At 38.7% G+C, this 21,603-nt stretch overlaps 1 protein-coding gene across 2 annotated transcripts in view; it reads left to right on the top strand.

Moving 5' to 3' along the window:
• The window catches only part of fnta (farnesyltransferase, CAAX box, alpha), a 71,775-nt gene that overhangs the window by 26,783 nt on the left and 23,389 nt on the right, over positions 1–21,603 (top strand). For both annotated transcript variants that reach the window (XM_035385285.1, XM_035385286.1), the window contains exons 5-6: positions 3,633–3,759; positions 6,901–7,049. In XM_035385285.1, coding sequence (XP_035241176.1) covers positions 3,633–3,759; positions 6,901–7,049 — 276 coding nt within the window. The remainder of the gene's footprint in view (positions 1–3,632; positions 3,760–6,900; positions 7,050–21,603) is intronic.

Here is a 21,603-nt window from a genome sequence, read left to right as displayed (position 1 = left end):
CTGTCTTTTTGGGACCCAACAGGAGATGTCAACTCTTTGACTAGCTGAATGAAAGTCGGGAATTTAAAAGGCTTTCTGTAAAAGTGGTAGTGTCTGTTCAAGTTAACTGGCCACAGAGGGACTTGCTAAGTATTGTAGTGTATAAAGTACAGTTGAGGCCAAAAGTCACATACACCTAGGGTAAAGATATTCAAACTCAGTTTTTCACAACTCGGCACATTTCATGTTACCGTACATTTATTTTGGCAAGTCAATTAGGGCATCTGCTTTGTTCACATCAGAGGTAATTTTAAAACAATGGAATAGAGACAGATTATATTTCAGCTTTAATTCACTATATCAGAATTCCAGTGGGTCAAAAGTTTACATACACCAAGTTGACTGTCTCTTTGAACAATCTGGAAGAAATTAATGCTTTTGGCAAGTCAATTACATCTAAGGTAACTTTAAAACAATTGATTAGAAATAGATTTATTTCAGCTTTAATTCACTATATCAGAATTCCATTGTGTCAAAAATTCACCAAGTTGACTGTCTCTGAACAGTTTGGAAGATTCTAGGAATTGATGCAGTTACTTTTTAGAAGCTTCTGATTTGCCAATTGTCATAATTAGGAGTTAATTGAGAGTTAATTGGTACCTGTGGCTGTATTTAAGGGCCTACCTTTAGTGCTACTGCCTTTTGCCCCTGATACCGTGGGAAAACCCAAGCAACTCAGCCAGGACCTCATAAAATAAACTGTGGACCTCCACAAGCCCGGTTCCTCCTTAGGAGCAATTTCCAAACAACTGAAGATACCATGAGCATCTGTACAAACAATTGTACGCAAATATAAAAATCTTGAGACCACACAGACTATGCATTGTTCAGGAAGGAGGCACAAATTAACCCAGGGCTGGAAAAACTTTTTTTTGAAAGGTACAACTGAAAATCAAAGGACCACAATGGAAATAAGCCTTTGAGCTTTAGGCTGCATTCACACCAGATCAGGCAATGCGGAAAAAACGGCAGTCCTCCCATTCATTTGAATGTGGGTAGTGCATTTAGGCTGCGGGAGTGAGGACCGCATGGGGTGCAGAAAAAAAACGCAGTGGCCTGCGGGAAGAAGTAGAACCAGAATCAACTTTTGCCATAATCGCAACCCCACGTCATGCTGTGGTGACCAATCACGTAAGTTCTTTAAATTACCATGTAGCATTCTGCTGTTTACCGAGCAACTGTCAGATGAATTACTGACGCGATTCATTTCCGAAGATTTGATTTTATGATTGTCATCGTGATTTGACAGTGCCGGGTAATGGGAGGAGTACCAAAACAATAGTTACTAGCTAAATATCAATTCCGAACGTTGGAATTAAGCTGTATAAAAAAGATTAGCTATTTAGCAGTTCTTGCATGCTAGTTTATTGTACTTAGCACTATGGAGTTCATGGACCAAAAGATGATACTTTCCCAGTTGTGTCCTCGCTTGGTTTATTTTGTGTACCCAGCTTCGACGTCCACATCTGGCTTGCAGTCTATGCTGCAAAATAATGATAGCAAGAAACTTCCTTCGGTTTGTGTCCATTTGTTCGAGTTAGCAGACAGGAAATGGAAGAGGGGGGGGGCTTAAAGTTCACGACATGACATCACACAAATGGGCCATGTAGTGACACGCCCACACCTCCGCACAACCCTGCGGGAAGGTGCCACATTGCCTGATCTGGTGTGAATGCAGCCTTATTATCCTTTTGATGATTTCTGTATCTGGGGCATCTCTGGCTAGAGGGGCCACTTGTATTTTAATGATCAATAAAGAATTTCAGTCAGTCAATCAATCAGTCAACCTAAGACAACAAAGGAACTGGTGAAGGAGTTGGAGGCATCAGTTACAAAAGTATCTACATCCACCATTAAGAGAAGCCTACATTGCCATCTCCTGAAAGGCTGTTGCACAAGAAAGAAGCCCCTACTCCAAGACTGGCATAAAAAAGCCAGAATTAAATTTGCAGGCGATCACCAGGTCCAAGACCTAGCCTTTTGGAGGAGTGTTCTCTGGTCAGATGAAACAAAAATTGAACTGTTTGGCCATAATTATCAGCGCTATGTATGGAGGAAGGGTGAAGATTTTAACTGAAGAACACCATTCCAACTGTGAAACATTGGGGTGCAGCATCATGTTGTGGGGGTGTTTTGCTGGAAAAGCGAGTGGTACACTTCAGAAAATAGATAGCATCACAAGGAAGGAGTGTTATCTAGAAATACTGAAGCAAAACCTCAAGACATCAGCTAGAAAGCTAAAATGTGACGAGTGCTGGAGAAAAGGTCCGCAAGTCGCAAATCTTGAAATCGCTCTAGGAGGCAAAAAAGGTTTTTTTAATTTTTTTTTTTACTGTTTTCCTTTTTTTCATATTACGAAAGTTAAAGTGTTGAAGAAGTCACTCAATAGAATAAACAACATTTTTAGGGTCACTAAATACAATAAATAATTTGTCAGCAAAGTCAGCTTGTTTTAGTGATTCTTGAATTCATTACTCTGCCTTGATGTTACGTTAAAAGGAAAATCTTATGCAAAATTGCATAAATTGATTGGTCAATATCTTGACCATCTTTTATCTAGTCACTTAGCTTTTTGGTGTCATTTAGACTTACGGTTCATGCAAAGAAGATTATCAAAGGTTTGTTAAAAAATTTGAAATGGAAGAAAAGACATGATAGGTCCCAATTGCAGTTTATCTGCACCTGGGGGTATGTTTCAGGGGGTGGGAGATATAAGGGTTTAACTAAGAGTGGTTCTTATTGCGCCACCTGTGGGCCATTTGTTGTCATTTTTTGTGTCCAGGTTACAGGTAACCTGTGTGTGCCAAATTAGAAAAGTTACCAATGTATGAATTCCTAGAAACACAATAGGTTACCACGGCTAATGCTGTGCTATCTTAATTACCGGTATAGAAGTCTGTATCGGCAGTCAAAACAGGTCGGATTGGGAGACAAAACGCCTGGATTAGGAAATCCCTAGTTGTAATGCAATAAAGGGTGAAAATTTTGGAAGGGTGTCTGAACTTTCTATTGCCACTCTGTGTATAGGCAAACCTACCTCATGCTTTTATATTGTGTATTGCATAAGCAAAGAAATGTACAGCAGATTTTCACAAGCTGTAAACAGCCATTTTTAGTGAACTTAAGTGCCTCGATAATAGCTTGAGAATGGCTTGCTCTCTAGCTTGTATTGGTTATTCTAGGCTCAATTAAAATTCTTAAATTTTGAAGTGTTTTTCTTCAATTTCAGTTATTTTTTTAGCTTTCCATACTTACAAAGGACCTCCATTTCTCAATGTGTTCATATCTTAGTGGTTGTACTGATACATTTCACATTATTGGGTGGCGTTTGTGATATTATGTATGACAGATGCAGCACTATCTCAAACAGAGGACCCCCATTAGTAGAGTAAATGGTACTCAGGCTGGAAAGTAGTGATAAATTATAACTGCAATAGTAAGAACCATTGCTTTGCATTCTTCTCTCTGTGCAACATAATTATGTCCATAATAAAAGTGAATTATCTGCAAGAATATTTCCTGAGCCAAACTAGTCATATTTTTGTAGATACTGGGAAATGACATGGTCTGTGGTATCTCTTTTTCTGGTCCAGGCACCATAGACGCATGGTAGTAGAGTGGCTGAATGACCCCTCCGAGGAACTGGAGTTTATCGCAGACATCCTCAACCAGGACGCCAAGAACTACCATGCTTGGCAGCATCGACAATGGGTTATCCAGGTAAGAGCAGCACAGTAAGTGTTATTTTTCCAGGGCCACATTTTTAATGCAGGTGTCTGATATCTAGGTAGGGGTCACCCGTTAAAAAACAATAATAAAATATTTTTTTGTTGTATTGTTGGTACAGGTCAAGGTAGAGCCATTGCTGTTGCAGCGGAATGGACTGCTCCAATAACTGCAGTAGCGAAAACACCATGCGTATGATTAAACCATGTTATTCACCAGGGATAAAGACTAATTCTGTGGTGTTTTTAACCGCTCCTCAGCCATTAGTACAAAGTTACTGCTTTTGGTTCTTTAGGTCCTCCTTACTTTATTTTTTTGTTTACCCTTCTCTTTCGGAACCCTGTTTGAGAACTGTAAAATTCAGAACTAAGGACAGAGGAATGTTTTATGGGAACTTGGGACCAAGATCATTTTTTGGGATGGATATTCCTTCAGTTTTATCTTCGGTTACTTTTTATTTCAGCAAAGAAAGCATTTCAATCAAACGAGTTTGCTGCTTATAACGTGGTCATACACATCCCACTATGGTGAATGACCTCACATTCCATATGAGTTTTAAACTGTCGGGTCCCAACTGCAGACTATCAGTGCCTGTGCTTTTACTGAATGCCTGGAGAAGAGGGTTCACAGGGTACACACCATTCATTAATATACTCCTACATATGGGCAATTTAGACTCTTGGCTATGTTTCTGGACCCCTAGATATTTTATACCACTGTACTGACGGAAATCTTATAATTCCCACTTGAAAATGATGCAACAGTGAATTTTTTGAAACAAAACAGTTGATTTTATTTATTTTATTTTATTATATTTTATTTTATTCTAGTTATTATAATATACTGTGTTGGTTTTACTGTTGCTATATACTGTGATCTTTTATTATACTTAGACCTGCCAACTTGCACGCATTTTGTGTACCAACCACGCAATTCTTGGTCAAAATACGCATGTACGAAATGCCAACTGAAACTACGCAAAAAAGAAAAATATTATTCTAATTTAATTACGGAAAACAATCAATCAATAGTAAACAATACCGTACATTTATTCGATATTTAAACTACATCCCTCGGATTGGACCAGATGCGACCTTTTCCTTGTGGTTCTGTAACTCCTCCCCGACCCACTCAACATCCACTGATACGCAGCGGTACTTTATTATCCACCGAGGCGTAACGCTGCATTGCTGAGGTAAAGTGGGAAGTGGGAGAGTAATAATCAAGCACAAAAATGTGACCGTAATGTTAACATATAAAACGTTAAAACAGGTTCGGTAACTTTACGTGATGATGCATTTCAAGGGGTATATCCTAACGAGATAAATTTGTGTATATAGTTAGCCGTAGTAGTAGCTCGCATACGATTTAGCCTCGTTACGAGACAGCTACGGTGTGAATAACTGATGGAATTATTTAGCTGCATATAACTCAAACGCCACGGAGACTCCCTGTTCAAACTTTGAATCGCGCACGCACTGTTGGAACAAAATATCAGGAGCAATGGCCGTACCTCCGCCCCTCAACTTCCGCACCATGCATTTTGCATTTATGATTTTGACATTAGCCACCAAGAAGCTTCATGTAATAATTTAGGTAAACCTCTAGTTACAAAGGCCTACATTCCTAGATAATTTTTAAATTGAATATTTTTTTTCATTAGCCCTATATGATGTGTGCCTGTATAAGCTGATTCAATTATTTAATTCTTAAATAAAAATAGAAATCATGAACAGAAACTTGGTTTTATTCATTAAGGACAGAGTTTTACATTACAACATAAGTTTCTGTAAATACTTGAAAACATGAAAACATATGTTACAATATACAAAATACATTTTTGTATTCTTATTTAATACTTAAATGCAATTCACTTATGGTTATCAGTTTGTATAAGTACACATATCATATAATGAAATATTAATCATGAAAAAATGGTTTTAAGCAGGTGTACTCAAACTTTTGACTTGCAAGTATATCATATTATAGCCCAGTGCAGTGCAAGTGATATTTTAGAATCAGGTCAAATTATACATTTTGCCTGATCACTTCTACAGTCAAAACTAGAATTGTGTGTGTGTGTGTGTGTGTGTGTCTTGCAGACTTTCGTGTGCAAAGCGAAGTGGTGCGAAAGCATGTGAACTAAGCATTACACTGACTATTGTGGTACTCAAAATATTTTCCCAAGTTTGGCAGGTCTGTATACTTATTGTGTCTTAAATGTTTTTTTAATCTCGGCTACATTGAAAATGAGGGCTTGGCCCTCAGTTGTGCCTCTGAGAATTAAATAAAGGTTATGATGATGATGATTTGCAGTGAAATACGTGAATATGTTGTGATTTACAGCAATGCATAATTTAGACATTTTGGATAGATTTGGAGACACTGGGTACACTGCTTAGTTTTTGCTTCATAAACCTATAGTAGTTCGACATATCCACCCTTAGATTTTATGAACTTGTGGTCAAGAAGTTTTTGATCCACATTTGGCACATGTATAGTTTAACCTGCTGTATATCTGTATGATGTAATCTCTCAGTATTATACTACTAAAAGTACTAAACATCACTAATTTCATTTAAGTAACATTAATATGTCCCAAACATTATGGTGCCCTATAATGGTGGGGCTTTGTATAAAAAGTGCTGTAAGTGTTTACTTGGAGAAACCGAAGTGTAAAATGGTAAATGGACTGCATTTATATAGTGCTTTTATCCAAAGCGCTTTACAATTGATGCCTCTCATTCACCTATTCACACACACACACGCACACACACACTCACACGCCAATGATGAAAGGCTGCCATGCAAGGTACCGATCAGCTCGTTGGGAGCAATTAGGGGTTAGCTGTCTTGCTCAGGGACGCGTCGACACGCCCAGGGCGGGGGATCGAACCAGCAACCCTCCGACTGCCAGACAACTGCTCTTACCTCCCGAGCTATGTCGCCCCTAGTGTATAAAATACCTTAAAAATAAACGCTGAAAATGTACACTTGTGACCTTGTGAACTTTTTGATTACAATTGTGAACATGTGGAGTACAGAATTATGAATTTGTTGTCAAGATTAACACTGCCATAAACAGTTGTGCAGAGGGCTGGGCTTTATTACAGTGTGTGTTTGTGTATTTTACAGGAATATAAACTATGGGATAGTGAGCTGGAGTATGTGGAGCAGCTGTTGGAGGAGGATGTGCGGAATAATTCTGCATGGAATCAGAGGCATTATGTCATATCCCACACCACAGGGTACTCCGACCCTGTTGTGCTGGACAGAGAAGTGCAGTAAGTATTGTGCTTTTCATGGTCTTGGTTTGGTGCCAACTAGACTAGCATGCAGTAGCACCTACAGTGATTTAGGGTTTCATTTGATGCATTTGCCTCTGCGGTAGAGGTTCTGCCGGCCAGAGGGAAATGCTTTCTGGGTTCTGACACGAGGGGGCAGCAGAGTGTAATTTTTCCTCATACGGACAGCTTCCATAATTACATTACATTACATTACATTACAGGCATTTAGCAGACGCTCTTATCCAGAGCGACTTACACAACTTTTACATAGCATTTTACATTGTATCCATTTATACAGCTGGATATATACTGAACCAATTCCGGTTAAGTACCTTGCTCAAGGGTACAACGGCAGTGCCCTACCCGGGAATGGACGGAGTGTAGCACAGTGGGTAAGGAACTGGGCTTGTAACCGAAAGGTCGCAGGTTCGATTCCCGGGTAAGGACACTGCCGTTGTACCCTTGAGCAAGGTACTTAACCGTAATTGCTTCAGTATATATCCAGCTGTATAAATGGATACAATGTAAAAATGCTATGTAAAAAAAAAAAGTTGTGTAAGTCGCTCTGGATAAGAGCGTCTGCTAAATGCCTGTAATGTAATGTAATGTAATGAATCGAACCTGCGACCTTTCGGTTACAAGCCCAGTTCCTTACCCACTGTGCTACACTCCTGCGTTGTACTTGATGTCAGGCCATGTCAGGCCATGTTGCATTTCAGGTTGATTCGCTATCTTTAGATGAATGCGTAGCTCTGTGATGTGGAGATAACATTCGTATTTGGGAAAAATAAAGCACTTGCTAATATTGGGCTGGTATCAGCATAGCCGCTATTCAGATATATTTATGGATCTGGTAACTCTCTTCATATTATTACAGTTTGCGATGTAAAAACCGTGTAAGACACTAACAGGGAAGTCAAAGGCAATTTTTCTGAAAACATTTTTACAGTTTATTTCATCATGTTATATTTGTCATAAAATTCTTCCATTTAATCAAATAACAACATATGTCAGAAAATAACATTCAGAAAATAACTATTTTCTTTACTATGATTTAAAAAATTTGCTTCTTCCCTCTTCCTGGGTAATCACTCTAGTTGCAGAGGGAGGTGGCATGTTCTGCCATCACGGGCGATCCACACACAAACATAAAACAAAACATAAAACAAAATTGCCATCTGGGCTCTCTTTAACAGGTAATTTAACAAGGAAATAAACTAAATTAAACTAAATAAACTAAACTAAAATTAAGTGTCATTCCATAACACTGTTGAACAAACAGAAGCGTAAGGCGGTGATCATACACCCCCCCCCCCATGCAAGTGCTCTCATGCACACACTGACATAGACTGTGAAGTCTCACACACAAACACACACACACAAATGGACTCACACACACAATGAACTGTGAACGTGCAACCCACACACCCCATGCGAATTCACATGCACACACATGGACAGTGCATATGAGTTTTTATTTTTTTATGTGCATGTAATCATTGTCTGTTGTTTTTGTTCTTGTTTTTATGCGTATATCATGGTTTCATGTATTGCTATATTTATGAAGATTGCTGGAGCTTGTGATGCAAGACAAATTTTTTATCTTAGCTTATCTTATCTAAATTAGGGTAGACGAAGCTATTGTATCAAGGTGCACTGAAAGTTCAGCAATATTACTACTTACTTTAGAAGTCATAAATTATGATAATTTGACTTTAGGAGCATTTGTGCCTGCACTGAAATCAATGGGCTGTTCAACTCATACATTCCATCCAACTTTTAGCGTTTTGAAATTCTTGAACAAATCAAGTGCATGGCAATGTATTATCAACTACTAGTAAGTAGATTTGTATAGATGAATTCAAAAGCAAAATTAATAAGAGATTTTCAAAGAAACATCAGTATAATGGCAAATTGACAACTCCTTAAAAAGTTTTTTAAAATTAATATTTGAAATAAAAGTGCAAGAACTGTTTAGAGAAATAAATATCTATGCTATCAAAAAAAAAAAAAAACCCTACAAATAAGTTAAAAACAACGGTCCACCACCTCAGCGCAAGCTCCGCGTGCGTCTCCGTCTAAAGGTTGTTTTATACTTCTGCGTAGTCTGCTTAGTTTGTGTAGTTTTATACTTCTGCGTAGTCTGCATAGTTTGTGTAGTTTGCGCTGTGTGCGGCACTTGCGAACAGGCCGATCATTCTTACTTGTGTGGCATGTTTCACAGGTTGTGCATGCCATGTGATTAGATTTTGTTACTGACAGTTACAGTTCTAAAGAAAATACCTTTTTTCATATTTCCAAACCTACTAAATACTGCACCAATGACCAAAAAAATGCTTAGCTTGATGTAACTTGTTGCAACGATGACATTCACCTGACAAAGGTGCTTTTAGTCGCATATTTAACGTTGCCTATCGGTTTTGTGAATCAACTGCTATAACCTGTTAGCTAGAGCCGTATACCAATGACCTCATGTCAGCAGTCAACCAGTCATCTTCTTTACGGTGTATGCGGGTACTGGTTGCTAACTACGCGCTTTTACATTTTTGAGGAGGTACGTGGTCTGCAACCGCCGCACATGCCACACATTCCGCACAACCCCTACGCAGACCCATTTGTACGTGTACTACGCAGAAGTATAAAACAGCCTTAACCCATAGAATTCTGGGAGAAAAAAATAATGGGGCTGCTGGATAACTTTGTAGAACTGTTTAATTACTAATTATGTGCTAAAACGTTTTGGCTACATATTTATAATTTATAATAAACATCAGAGACTGATTGTATGGAATCTGGATCGGTACGTGGATCGGAGATGTCTGGCCAATACCGATAGGTGAATTACGTCAGTATCTGAACCCGATAGCGATATTGGTTCAGAAAAGGTCCCAACTCTAGAACTTACCTAAGAATGCAAGTTACTACAAGTTACTATCGGACACCATAATTTTTAGCTGATGGCTAACAGCTTGATGGCTAAAGGACATTTCACTTACTTTAGTATGGTATTTTGTGTAACTATTAATTTTGGTACCTCACCGAAATGAATGGCTTTAAAGCACACACTTACTTTGGTTTATAATAGATCGATAAATAAAGTTAAAGAAATGTGCTCAACTCAATAATATGTGAACTTAGGTGCCGGTCCTGCATTAAATATGCAAAAAATAGATAAGGACCACACCTCCGTAAAATATTTTTATATATCTTTTATTTGCACAAATGTTTTAGATAACACACTCTTCTTCAGCGTGTCGAAAATAGCAGACTATTGTAGGGAATCAATCAAACATCGTTCACCTGGCGAACAGGTTAGATGACGTAGTACATAATAGGGCCAATCACATTCAAGAAACAAACTCTAATAAAATAAGCCAATTAAGTATTGTAAATGGTACAAATGTCCTGCTTCATTTAAGCCATTTTTCAAGTCTCTGTGATGCTCACACCTGGAGCTTTGAAGCTTTAAATAAAAGTACCCCCTAAATGGGCAAAGATTGGGTAGATTTGGCATTTGCACAAAGGGGTTAAGCTCCCGTTTGGTTTTACCTACATGAAATAAATGTTGCCTCACAGCAAGAAGGTTGTGGGGGTCGAATCTGGGCTTGGGGCCTTTCTGTGTGGAGTTTGCATCTTCTCCCCGTGTTCCTCCGGGTACTCTGGTTTCCTCCCACAATTGGAGACTCTAAATTGCCCATAGGCATGAGTGTGTGCCTGTTTGATGTGTGTGTGCCCTGCGATAGATTGGCGGCATGTCCACAGTGTATTCCTGCCTCTCGTTAATGCACACTGCGATAGGCTCCAGTTCCCCCCCCCCCCCCCCCCCCCCCCCCGACCCTGCTCAGTGTATAGATAATGGTTATATTGGGGATAGATGGATGAAAAAAATTACAATGACATTTAAGTAAATAAACCACATATTGAGTATTGCACGTGATTTTACCCTTTACTTTTATCTCGGCCTCTGTGCTTGGGTGACTAAAGAAATTGTCTTTCATCAAACCATGCGAGTGGATACAATTATGGCAGGACAATTACCGCTGGGAATATGTGACAAAAAATGTTGAGGTAGCTTTTTTTGGCATGTATGACCTCATGAAATTACTACTTAAGTTGGAAATCTAATGGGATTTTCAAAAGCCCCTCTTAACAAGGGTCTGATTTAAGTATATGGCAATGTTTGTTAACAACTTTTCACATTTTTTGGGCAATTGGTCGATAAGAGAGGACTAATATCAAAAGGTATATGTTCAGACATCTGTATTTTCAACATTTTATTGCTTATTAAAGAAATACAGGATCTGGAAAAAACTTTTCATATTTTAACTAAGGAAATGTATCTTTGCACACCATAATGAAATAAATCAAACTGCAGCTTGTTGTATTTCTACGCAGTGGCCTATATGAAAATATGTTTCTTTCAATACTGTAGTCTTTACTTTCAATACTGTAGTAGGAAAAGGAAAGTCAAAGAGGATATCAAGTGCATCAGAAATGAAGGAGCATTACTTTCTAAGAATAAAGATATTGCTGATGCCTTAAATTGTTATTTTGTTGAGAGTTTTACTAGAGAAGAGGTTACGAATATACTGGAAGGCATATTCAGTACTCCGAAAGTCTTATCCGATATTGAAATAGAGGATAAATAAGTACTGCATGAATTACTTAAACAAAAGAGAAACAAGGCAGCAGATCCTGATGGCATATACCCAACAGTACTCAAAGAGTGAGCTGAGGTCATTTTTAAACCACTGGCAGGTATTTTTGGACAGTCCTTAGAAACTGTAGAAATACCTGATATAAGAAAGGGGACCGTACTGGTCCAGGAAACTACAGGCCTGTAAGTTTAACTTGCATAAATATGTAAAATACTGTAATATATCATTAGAGACTAGTTGGAAGTCTTCTTGAAAGTTGCTACATCCTAAGGGATAGCCAGCATGGTTTTCGTAAGGGACAATCCTTCTGGTATTTTTTGAAGAAGCTACAAAGTGTTTTGATTATAGCAAGGCACATGATATTATCTACTTAGATTTCCAAAAGGTATTTGTGAAGGTACCACATGAGAGACTTGTCAGTAAAATGAAGACAGTAGGAATTAGAGGACGTATTTCAGAGTGGATTCGGCTACAGGGTAGAACACAAAGAGTAGTAGTAGGAGTGATATTATCTCAGCAGGGTAGCTGTTAGAAGTGGAGTACCACAAGGATCGGTGCTGGGACCACTGCTCTTCCTCATTTATACCAATGACCTTGACAGGGACATTAGTCAGATTTGCAGATGATACCAGTGGTGTCTCTAGGGGTGGGCTTCCGGGGCCCTGGATGTTTTTTGTCCAGCCCCTGACCTTTTGACACACACAAAAAAAAATAAAAAAATTTTTTTGACCCCTGAAAAAAAGAGATACAGCACCAAATATCATTCAATTTAATGGAGCCCTAACGTAAACAAATCACCCCCTTCAAATCGAGCAGTAAGTAACCTAACTGACTAGTAGGCACAGTAGGTTGCAGACTTTGATGGCTAGCACAGGTACAGTGAAGTTCGGTCACAGAGTTCTGAGTGACAGACTGACAGTTCCGCTTGTCTGACAAACTTACGCAGACTACGCACTACGCAGAGTTCTGTAGACAAGTCCAAATATTTCTCGTTTTAACTCTGATGAAGACGCAGTAGCATCAAAACGTTGGTCGTGTTTGTGTAATAATTATTTAAAAGAAGATCTGTGTGCTCCAGTGCCTTTCTTTGGGTAAGTCCTTTTCAGTGAAGTTACCCAGAGTGTCTTTGCTGATCTGAATATTTCTCGTTCAGTAATGTTAGTGTCAATGAACTGTCTGAAACGATGGATATCCGCAGATTTTTTTTTTCTTTTCAGAAAATATCAAGGCAGGTTGTTGAGGAGGAGATTCAGGAGAATAATGATGAGATTGAGAATGTAACTAACATTACAGTGGATGTTGAGAGCCAGTCAGCAGCTCAGCCGGAGAGTGCAGAGCAGCTAGCTTCAGGTTTGAAGCCAGGAATGCTGTGCTGGATGAATGTAAATTTCCCTTGGATTGATCATAAATAGTAACATTTGTAAAAATGAAAGATAGCATACTGCCGAGTACAGAAAGCCATACAAGTGTGAATGATTATAAGTTTAGGTATGTGTACCACAATTTTTTGCATTATCTTTCAATATGTTAACAATGTTTCATCTTAAACCATCATAAAGGGGAAAATTGATATACTTCATAATGGACGAAAAACATTTTACTCATTTTTTGGATGGGTGTTTGGACCCCTCTTGGCCACCTGTACTAATGAAAATCTCTCCCTCTTGAAAATGATGCAAAAGTGAGTCAAAACAGTTGAATTGTAGTGAAATACATGATTATGTTATGACATATAGCAATGCACAATTTAGATATTTTGTATAGATTTGGAGACACTAAGGGGCACCGGGGTACACTGCTTACACTGCTTTGCTGTATATATCTTTAGTAGTTCTGCATATCACCCTCAGATTTTGCATGAGCTTTTGTGGTCAAGGAGGTTTATGATCCAGGACATGTGTAGTTTTACTTGCTACAGTTGAGGCCAAAAATTTACATACACATCGGCTAAAGGCATTCAAACTCAATTTTTCACAACTCCACACATTTTATGTTACCATACATTTCCTGTGTTAAGTCAGTTAGGATATTATTTCGATGAGAGGTCATTTCAAATTAATAGCTAAGAGACAGATTTATTTCAGCTTTTATGTATATCTATATCAGATTTTCAGTGAGTCAAAAGTTTACATAGACTTTGTTAGTAGGCTATTTGGTGGCTTTGCCTTTTAATTGCTTAACTTGAATCAAATGCTTGGGGTAGCCTTCCACAAGCTTGTCACAATACTTTGCTGGAATTTTTCCCCATTCCTCCTGTCAGAACTGGTGTAACTCAGTCAGGTATGTGGGCCTCCTTGCTGGGACATGCTTTTTCAGTTCAGTCCACAAATTTTCTATGGTATTCTGGTCAGGCCTTTGAGATGGCCACTCCAATACTTTCACTTTGTTGTCTTTGAGCCATTTTGTTACAACTTTGGAGGTATGCTTAGGATTATTGTCCTGCTAGAAGACCCAACTGCAACCAAGTTTTAACTTCCTAGCTGATGTCTTGAGGTGTTGCTTCAGTATTTCTAGATAATCCTTCTTCCTCATTATGCCATCTATTTTCTGAAGTGCACCAGTCCCTTTTCCAGCAAAACGCCCCCACAACATGATGCTTCATAGTTGGGATGGTGTTCTTTGGAGTAAAAGCCTCACCCTTTCCCCCCCATACATAGCGCTGATAATTATGGCCAGACAGTTACATTTTTGTTCCATCTGACCAGAGAACACTCCTCCAAAAGGCTAGGTCTTCGTCGTGGTGATCACCTGCAAACTTCATTCTGGCTTTTTTATGCTTTTTGTGCTGGTCTTAGAGTAGGGACTTTTTCCTTGCACAACAACCTTTCAGGCCATGGCGATGTAGGATCCTCTCCATGGTGGATGTAGATACTTTGGTTGTATATACTTTGGGTATACTTATATACTTTGGATGCCTCCAACTCCTTCTCCAGTTCCTTTGTTGTTGTCTTGGGATTCGGTTGAACCTTTCGGACCGTAGTTCGTTCAGCCCTGGGAGTTAATTTGTGCCTCCTTCCTGAACGATGCAGTGTCTGTGTGGTCCCAATATTTTTATATTTGTATGCAGCTGTTTGTACAGATGCTCGTGGTGCCTTCATTTGTTTGGAAATTGCTCCTAAGGAGGAACTGGACTAGTGGAGGTCCACAATTTTTCTTCTGAGGTCCTGGCTGAGTTGCTTGGATTTTCCCATGGTATCAAAGGCAAAAAGGCAGTGGCTCTAAAGGTAGGCCTAAGCCATACACAAAATATTTGAATCCCTTTACACAATAAAATAGTCAAATTAGTTTTTATTTAAAACGAATTGTCATTGCATATCTTTTCTTGATCTACTTGAGAAGTGTAGGTAGCCACAAGCTAAATCTCCATATTGATCATCATTGTTACACATTGATCACATTGCCCACATGATGTGTGATGTGATGGGCAAGATTAAAATGATGTGCTTTTCCTCCCAAAATTCAGATTGGGACGGCAGGTATACCATCCAGCCAAGTTACAAAGTGCTGTACAATTCAGCAGCACAAACAAAAAACACCAACACAAGTTTAAAACCATACACATACATAAGGAGGAAGGGAGAAAATAAGAACAATGAGTGTTACTATTTATAAAATAGCATTTACAGTTTCTTTGGAAAGAAAGAGAAAACAGTGCATTAAATAATCATAAAAGATTAAAACAGACAACTGCTAGTTATAGGCTATATTGAAAAGGTACGTTTTGAGTTGTCATTTAAAACTGTCAACTGAGCCAGCAAGTCTACTATTTAAAGGCAGAGTGTTCCATATTTTTGGGGCGTAGTGGCTAAAAGTAGCATACCCAAAGGTTTTTGTGGTGACCTTGGGAACAGTTAAAAGAACAGCTGTGGAAGGATCTTAGGGTTTGTGGAGGATCATAAAACGATAGGGAGTCTGTGATATAAAAGGTGGCGAGGCCATTTAGTGCCTTAAAAACTAAGAGCAAGACTTTAAAATCAACTCAGATACAGGGAGCCAGTGTAGGTTGTGTAAAACAGGAGTTATATGATCTCTCATTTTAGTTTTTGTTAAAACCCTGGCAGTAGCGTTCTGAATGTTCTGTAGTTCTGCAATGGCTGCTTTTGGTAAGCCAGTATATAGTGCATTACAGTAGCCAAGACAATTAGAAATAAAAGCATGAACAAGCTTTTCAGCATCTTGCTGGCAGAGTAGAGTTCTCACCTTCGCTATATTGCGCAAATGATAAAAGGTAGTTTTGGTCAACAAATTAAAATGGGCTTTAAAATTGAGGTCAGAATCTAAAATGACACCGAGGTTTCTTTCTTGTGGTCGTGTCTGCAAGGTCAGATGTCCCAGTTTAGCAAGAACACGATCCCTCTTATTTTTTGGGCCAACAAGGAGGATCTCAGTCTTATCTTCATTTAGCTTTACGGAGTTGTTGCTCATCCATTCATTAATGGCTGACACACAGTCAGTTAGATTACACTGAGTATTTGGGTCATCAGGCCTCACAGATACATACAGCAGTGTGTCGTCAGCATAGCTGTGGAAGTTCACGCCATGCTGACGGATTAAGGATCCCAGTGGCAGCATGTAGATTGAGAACAGCAAAAGTCCTAGGACACTGCCTTGTGCCACACCATAGTCAATATTTGCTGTTTCCGATATGTGTTCCCCGATTTTGACATGGAATTTCCTTCCAGTAACATATGATTGAAACCAGCTTAGAACTGTACCAGAGAGACCAACCCATTTCTCAAGATAGCCAAGTAAAAAATTGTGGTCAATAGTGTCGAAGGCGGCGCTAAGGTCAAGGAAAATGAGGACAGGTATACTTCCATTATCAGCATTTAAAACTTTGACGAGAGCTGTCTCTGTACTATGGTTCGCTCTGAAGCCAGATTGAAAATTTTCAAGAATACCATTCTCAGAAAGGTGTTTGTTTAATTGTTTAAACACTTCCTTCTCTAAAACCTTGCTCAGGAAAGGTAGATTTGAAATGAGGCGGTAATTACTAAGAGAGGAGAGGTCTATGTTTTATGAGTTAAGGTTTTACAGTTGCGGTCTTAAAATGGTTTGGGAAAATGCCTGATTCTAGGGAGGAATTTATAATAAGTGTATTTAATAACAGTTTATCATAAGTGCTCTTGAAAAGGTAAGCTGGAATAGGGTCAAGCGAGCAGGTAGAGGGTTTCATACTGGAGACAAAACATTGAATACAAACACAAAATGAACATAAATAGAAGTATGCACGTTCAAAACAGAACAACTTTGCAGCAATGATGTCTACTTCCCTCGTAGCTCATTGGGTAGTGTCTTTTAGAACTTTTCACGGGACTGATAGACCTGGGTTCAAATCCCCCCTCTGACTGAAGCAAATCTCTAACTTCTTACACTGACTTGCTGGCTAACTAAAAATACAACATTTAAACTATTGCTTTTGCATCTGAAAAATCTTTCCGGGAAACTCATTTATATTTCAGAAATCCTAATAAAATACAAATTAGACAGTTCCGCTTTCGGCATTTTCACTGTGTTTAACGTTACGTACCTGGCTAACAACAGGACAGAAACAGGAATAAACTCTACAATCAGTGTTGCACATCCCGTAGGTAATGTTACTGGTCCTATAGAAGCTGGTGCAAGACAATAACTGAAATGAATAAGCACTAAAATAATATAATACACCCACACTTCAAACAGTTCCGCTTTCGCCATTTTCACCGGGTTTACCGTCAACTGCCTTGCTGCACATGCAAAATGACATATGACATATATTTCTACACAGAACAAAAATATTAATGCAACACTTACGTTTTCAGCCATTTTTAATGCATTTAAATACCTCAAAAATTTGTTCTATGTGCACAAATATCTTATTTCTCTCCAATTCTTCCCACAGATTTGTTTATATCACTGTTAGCTAGCATTTCTCCTTTGTCAAGATGTCCAGTTCTTCCGTGGCCTGTATAGGCTACTCACCAAACATGTCTCCCATTGAGCATGTTTGGGATGCTCTGGACCGGTGTATACGACAATGTGTTTTAGTTCCCACCAATATCCAACAAATTTGTACAGCTATTGAAGAGGAGTGGGACAGTATTCCACACGCTACAATCAACAATTTGATCAATTCAATGCAAAGGAGATGTGTTGCGTTGCATGAGGCAAATGGTGGTCACACAAGATACTTATCGGTATTCTGTTAATTTCATGGTATTTTCTTTTTTGGGGAATCTGTGACTAACAAATGCATATCTGTATCCCCAATCACAGGAAATCAATAGATAAGTGCTTAATGAATCTATTTCAGTTTATTACCTTTGAACTCAATAGAATCTTTGAAATTGATAAGTGTTGCATTATATTTTTGTTCAGTGTTGAACTGCACTTGTTTAAAACCACAAAATTCTGTTCTTCCTACGTTTCCTTCCCTAGTAGTGCCCTGGGTAGTGCTGCTGCCTGCAAAACTTTTGAATGTGTGATAGCACAGGGTCGAGTCACCCTCGGCCTCATGAAAAACTCTGTCCATTACATTGCCTTGCCGGGTAACTAAAAATTAAACATTTAAACTCTTTCTTTTGCATCTGCATAATCTTTCCGGGAAAGTCATTCATATTTCTGTATTTATACAACTACAAATAAAATATACTCACACACTACACCGTTCCGCGTTCCAGCATTTCGGCCGAGATTAACGTTAGCCACCTTGCTAACCAGACGACGGGCAGTCTGTATAAAGTTTGTAGTTCACTGGGTAGTGCAAGATGACAGACCGACTGTATAACAGTACTGATGGGTGTCAAATTAAACTGAATAATCACTGTTGCGTTTTAACTACACCGCTCTGCTGTTTCTACTGTTCAATTCTTTTTAACTAGGCGTGGCTATACACTGCGACACAACATTTATACATGTTCCCATATATATCCTCCACTGACATACAAACAGTTAGTAGGTTTGTCGTGTACAATAGCCCATTGAAAATGCTTCTTTTTGAAAATATTTTTTCTCATTCATGGTAAATGCACAATACTTCAATCCATGTGTTTCTTTCAGCTAGAATGTGTGTTTGCATGCATGTATGTGTGTGCATGTCTCTCAGCCTATATTTATATGAATTACTATTATCACTAACTCATTGCACAGTACAAAAAGACGAATCTAATGAAAAATTGTAAGTTAAAATGCCAAGTTACTCACACATACAAAGCTATAAGTCTTTCATTCCAATCTAGGCCTGCCATTAATAGTATGTCAAAATTGCGCCAAGTTACATGAAACAATGTTGGCTATCTCAGCTTACACATTAAACAAGCCGTATTCCAAAGCAATGGTATCCAATGTTTCCTAAATTCTTTCAAGTAACTTTACTTGTTCTTGATCAGAGTAATACAAAGCATAGCTACGGACTTAGGTGGCTGAACATGGAAACAAAGCCATCAAAATATATGCTATTACTTGTGACACTGTCACATAAATTGTCTTTTATTATTTTGTTGTATTACATGCTAAAAACAAATATAAGACTCATCTGTTCGATAAGGTGTTCCTGTGTTACAGTATTGCCTATCTAAAGATGTATAATGGTAAACTGGTCATCTTTCATGCACCAAAAAAAAACTTAATTCATATGTATTTATTTCTGTTTTCCTTTTTGTTATGTTTGAACTGTAATGTGACGCATTGTGCCTTTAAGAGATGTTCGTTCAGAAAACGAGAGGTTGTTCCGTTTCAAAATTCAGTGGCAGCAAGCCGGAGATGAAAGAGTCACTGCGTTGTTGTTAAATGAGCAAAAACTAGCTTATTCTGGTGTGTCGGTCACAATTATATAATTGCCTTCAAGCAAGCATTCCAACCATTGCTTGGAATCGGACACTGTCGTCACTTGTTTGGAGGATTGCCCGATTTCCCTTGGCTGCATCCAATTTTTTTTTTTTATTGAGGCCTATAATAAACAGTGTTGTTTTTGTCGTCTGGGAGCCTTAATTCATTGACTGATTTGGGGCAATAAGTGCATTTCCAAGAACTTTCCAGCGCATAATATGGCATTGCTACGGCATTCGTTTTTTTATATTGCTGTTGTGTGCAGTTTACGCTCATTCTTTGGTGTCTTTCGAACATATTGGCTCGAATCGGCCTTAATTAATTTATGTATTAATTTTGGTATTGACTGTTTTGACTGCGAGTCACAAGTTCATTATGTGTATAATTCCACTTTTTTATCCACTTTTCTGGGTAATAAAACTGGAACATTAAAAAAACTTTTTAAATGTGCACGATGATAAAATAAGGTTAGTAGTGCTGTGGTAAGGTATAAAGAAGTGCATTCCGAATTGGTTTGTGATGCGTTGCCTCCTCCAGAGAAAGCCATCTATGGTAAGAATTACATAGCTATATTTGTTAAATTGCTTCCTTAGTGCAGGTATGAGAGAACTTTCATCTAGTTTTGATTCTGTCTTCCATATTTCCTGTGGAGTCTGTTATTGGCTTTTGTTAACATGTGAACCCGAGTTGTGCCTGTGAAAGTCAAGGGAGCCATTATGAAGCTGAGAAATAAGAAAAAGGTAGTTGGAGATGTAGGCCAAACCTTAGGCTAACCAAAACATAATTGGAACATCATTGAGAAGAAAGGGCAAAGAGCCTGGTAAGCCAATGAAGACGTCTGTGATGAATGCAATGAATTGCCCTTAATTATGCTGCTATTATCTGCAGTTACTTCATCAGTCCAAATAAATGAGGCAGTATTTGTGGCAGCCATACATGCCTAAACCATAACACCCCCCACCACCATGTTTCACAGATGCTTTGGATCTTGGGTAGTTCCTATTGGCCTTCATACTGGACTCCAACTGTAGAGCTCTTGCCTACCTGGCAACTGTGATTTCTGAGCTCATCGTCCTCTCTTTCTTCTTAATGATGTCCTAAACAGTTGATTTTAGTTAGCCTAAAGTTTGGCCTAGGTCTCTAACTTTTTTTTTCTTTTTTCTCAACCTCACAATGGCTTCCCTGACTTTCATTTGTACAACTCTGGTCTTTACATGACAAATGCCAATAACAGACTCCGAAGGCAATCAAAAGGCTAGAATCAAAACTACATGCTGAAAGCTCTCTTATACCTGCATTAAGGAAGCAATTTAACACATCTGACTAATCAGAAATGCCTGTGACTCCATTTGTCCCAAACATTGTGACACCCTCAAATGGGGGATTATTTATAAAAGTGCCGTAGTTTCTACACTGGGAAACCAGAATGTAAAAATGCCTTTAAATAAAAGCTGAAAATGTGCAGTTGCTCCATTACAGATCTAAAGTTGTGGAGTAGAGAGCCAAATCAATAAAAATGTTAAGAAAAAAGATACCCAACGAGCTTCAAGCCAGCTGAATAACAGAGGACTGGATAGGTGCTCAACGTTACATTACATTTATTTGGCAGACGCTTTTATCCAAAGCGACGTACAAAAAGTACATTTCATGGTCAGCTACAAAACACAGGTTCAATAAGATAGAGTACTTATTTTGTACAGCTATTTCTAGCCAAGAACACAGTTTAGTTCACACAGTGAACACTATTCTGACCTAACCTCTGCAAAGCCAACTAGGCAGAAGAATAAGCTACAGTATTAAGACAAATACAAATTACCAAAAAGTGCTGGGATGGGGGAACATGTAACAAGTGTCATGAAAAAGGTGGGGGGGTGGATTTAGAGTGAAATATACAGAGTGGTAGTAGTTAGTCCAGGTATAGTCTGGAGAGATGAGTCTTCAGGTCACGGCGGAAGATGGGTATTGAGGGAGAGGTTCGAAGAGGGACGGGGAGTTTGTTCCACCACTGGGGAGCTAGGGTGGAGAAGCTCTGTGATCCCTTTGGTTCGGGTGGGAGGGGGTACAATGCGCCCTGCTGCTGCAGAGTG

Source organism: Anguilla anguilla, chromosome 12 (assembly GCF_013347855.1).
Source record: "Anguilla anguilla isolate fAngAng1 chromosome 12, fAngAng1.pri, whole genome shotgun sequence".
Taxonomy (NCBI): Eukaryota; Metazoa; Chordata; class Actinopteri; order Anguilliformes; family Anguillidae; genus Anguilla; species Anguilla anguilla.
The sequence above is the reverse complement of the archived record's forward strand: the minus strand, read 5'-3'. Positions and strand labels throughout refer to the sequence as shown.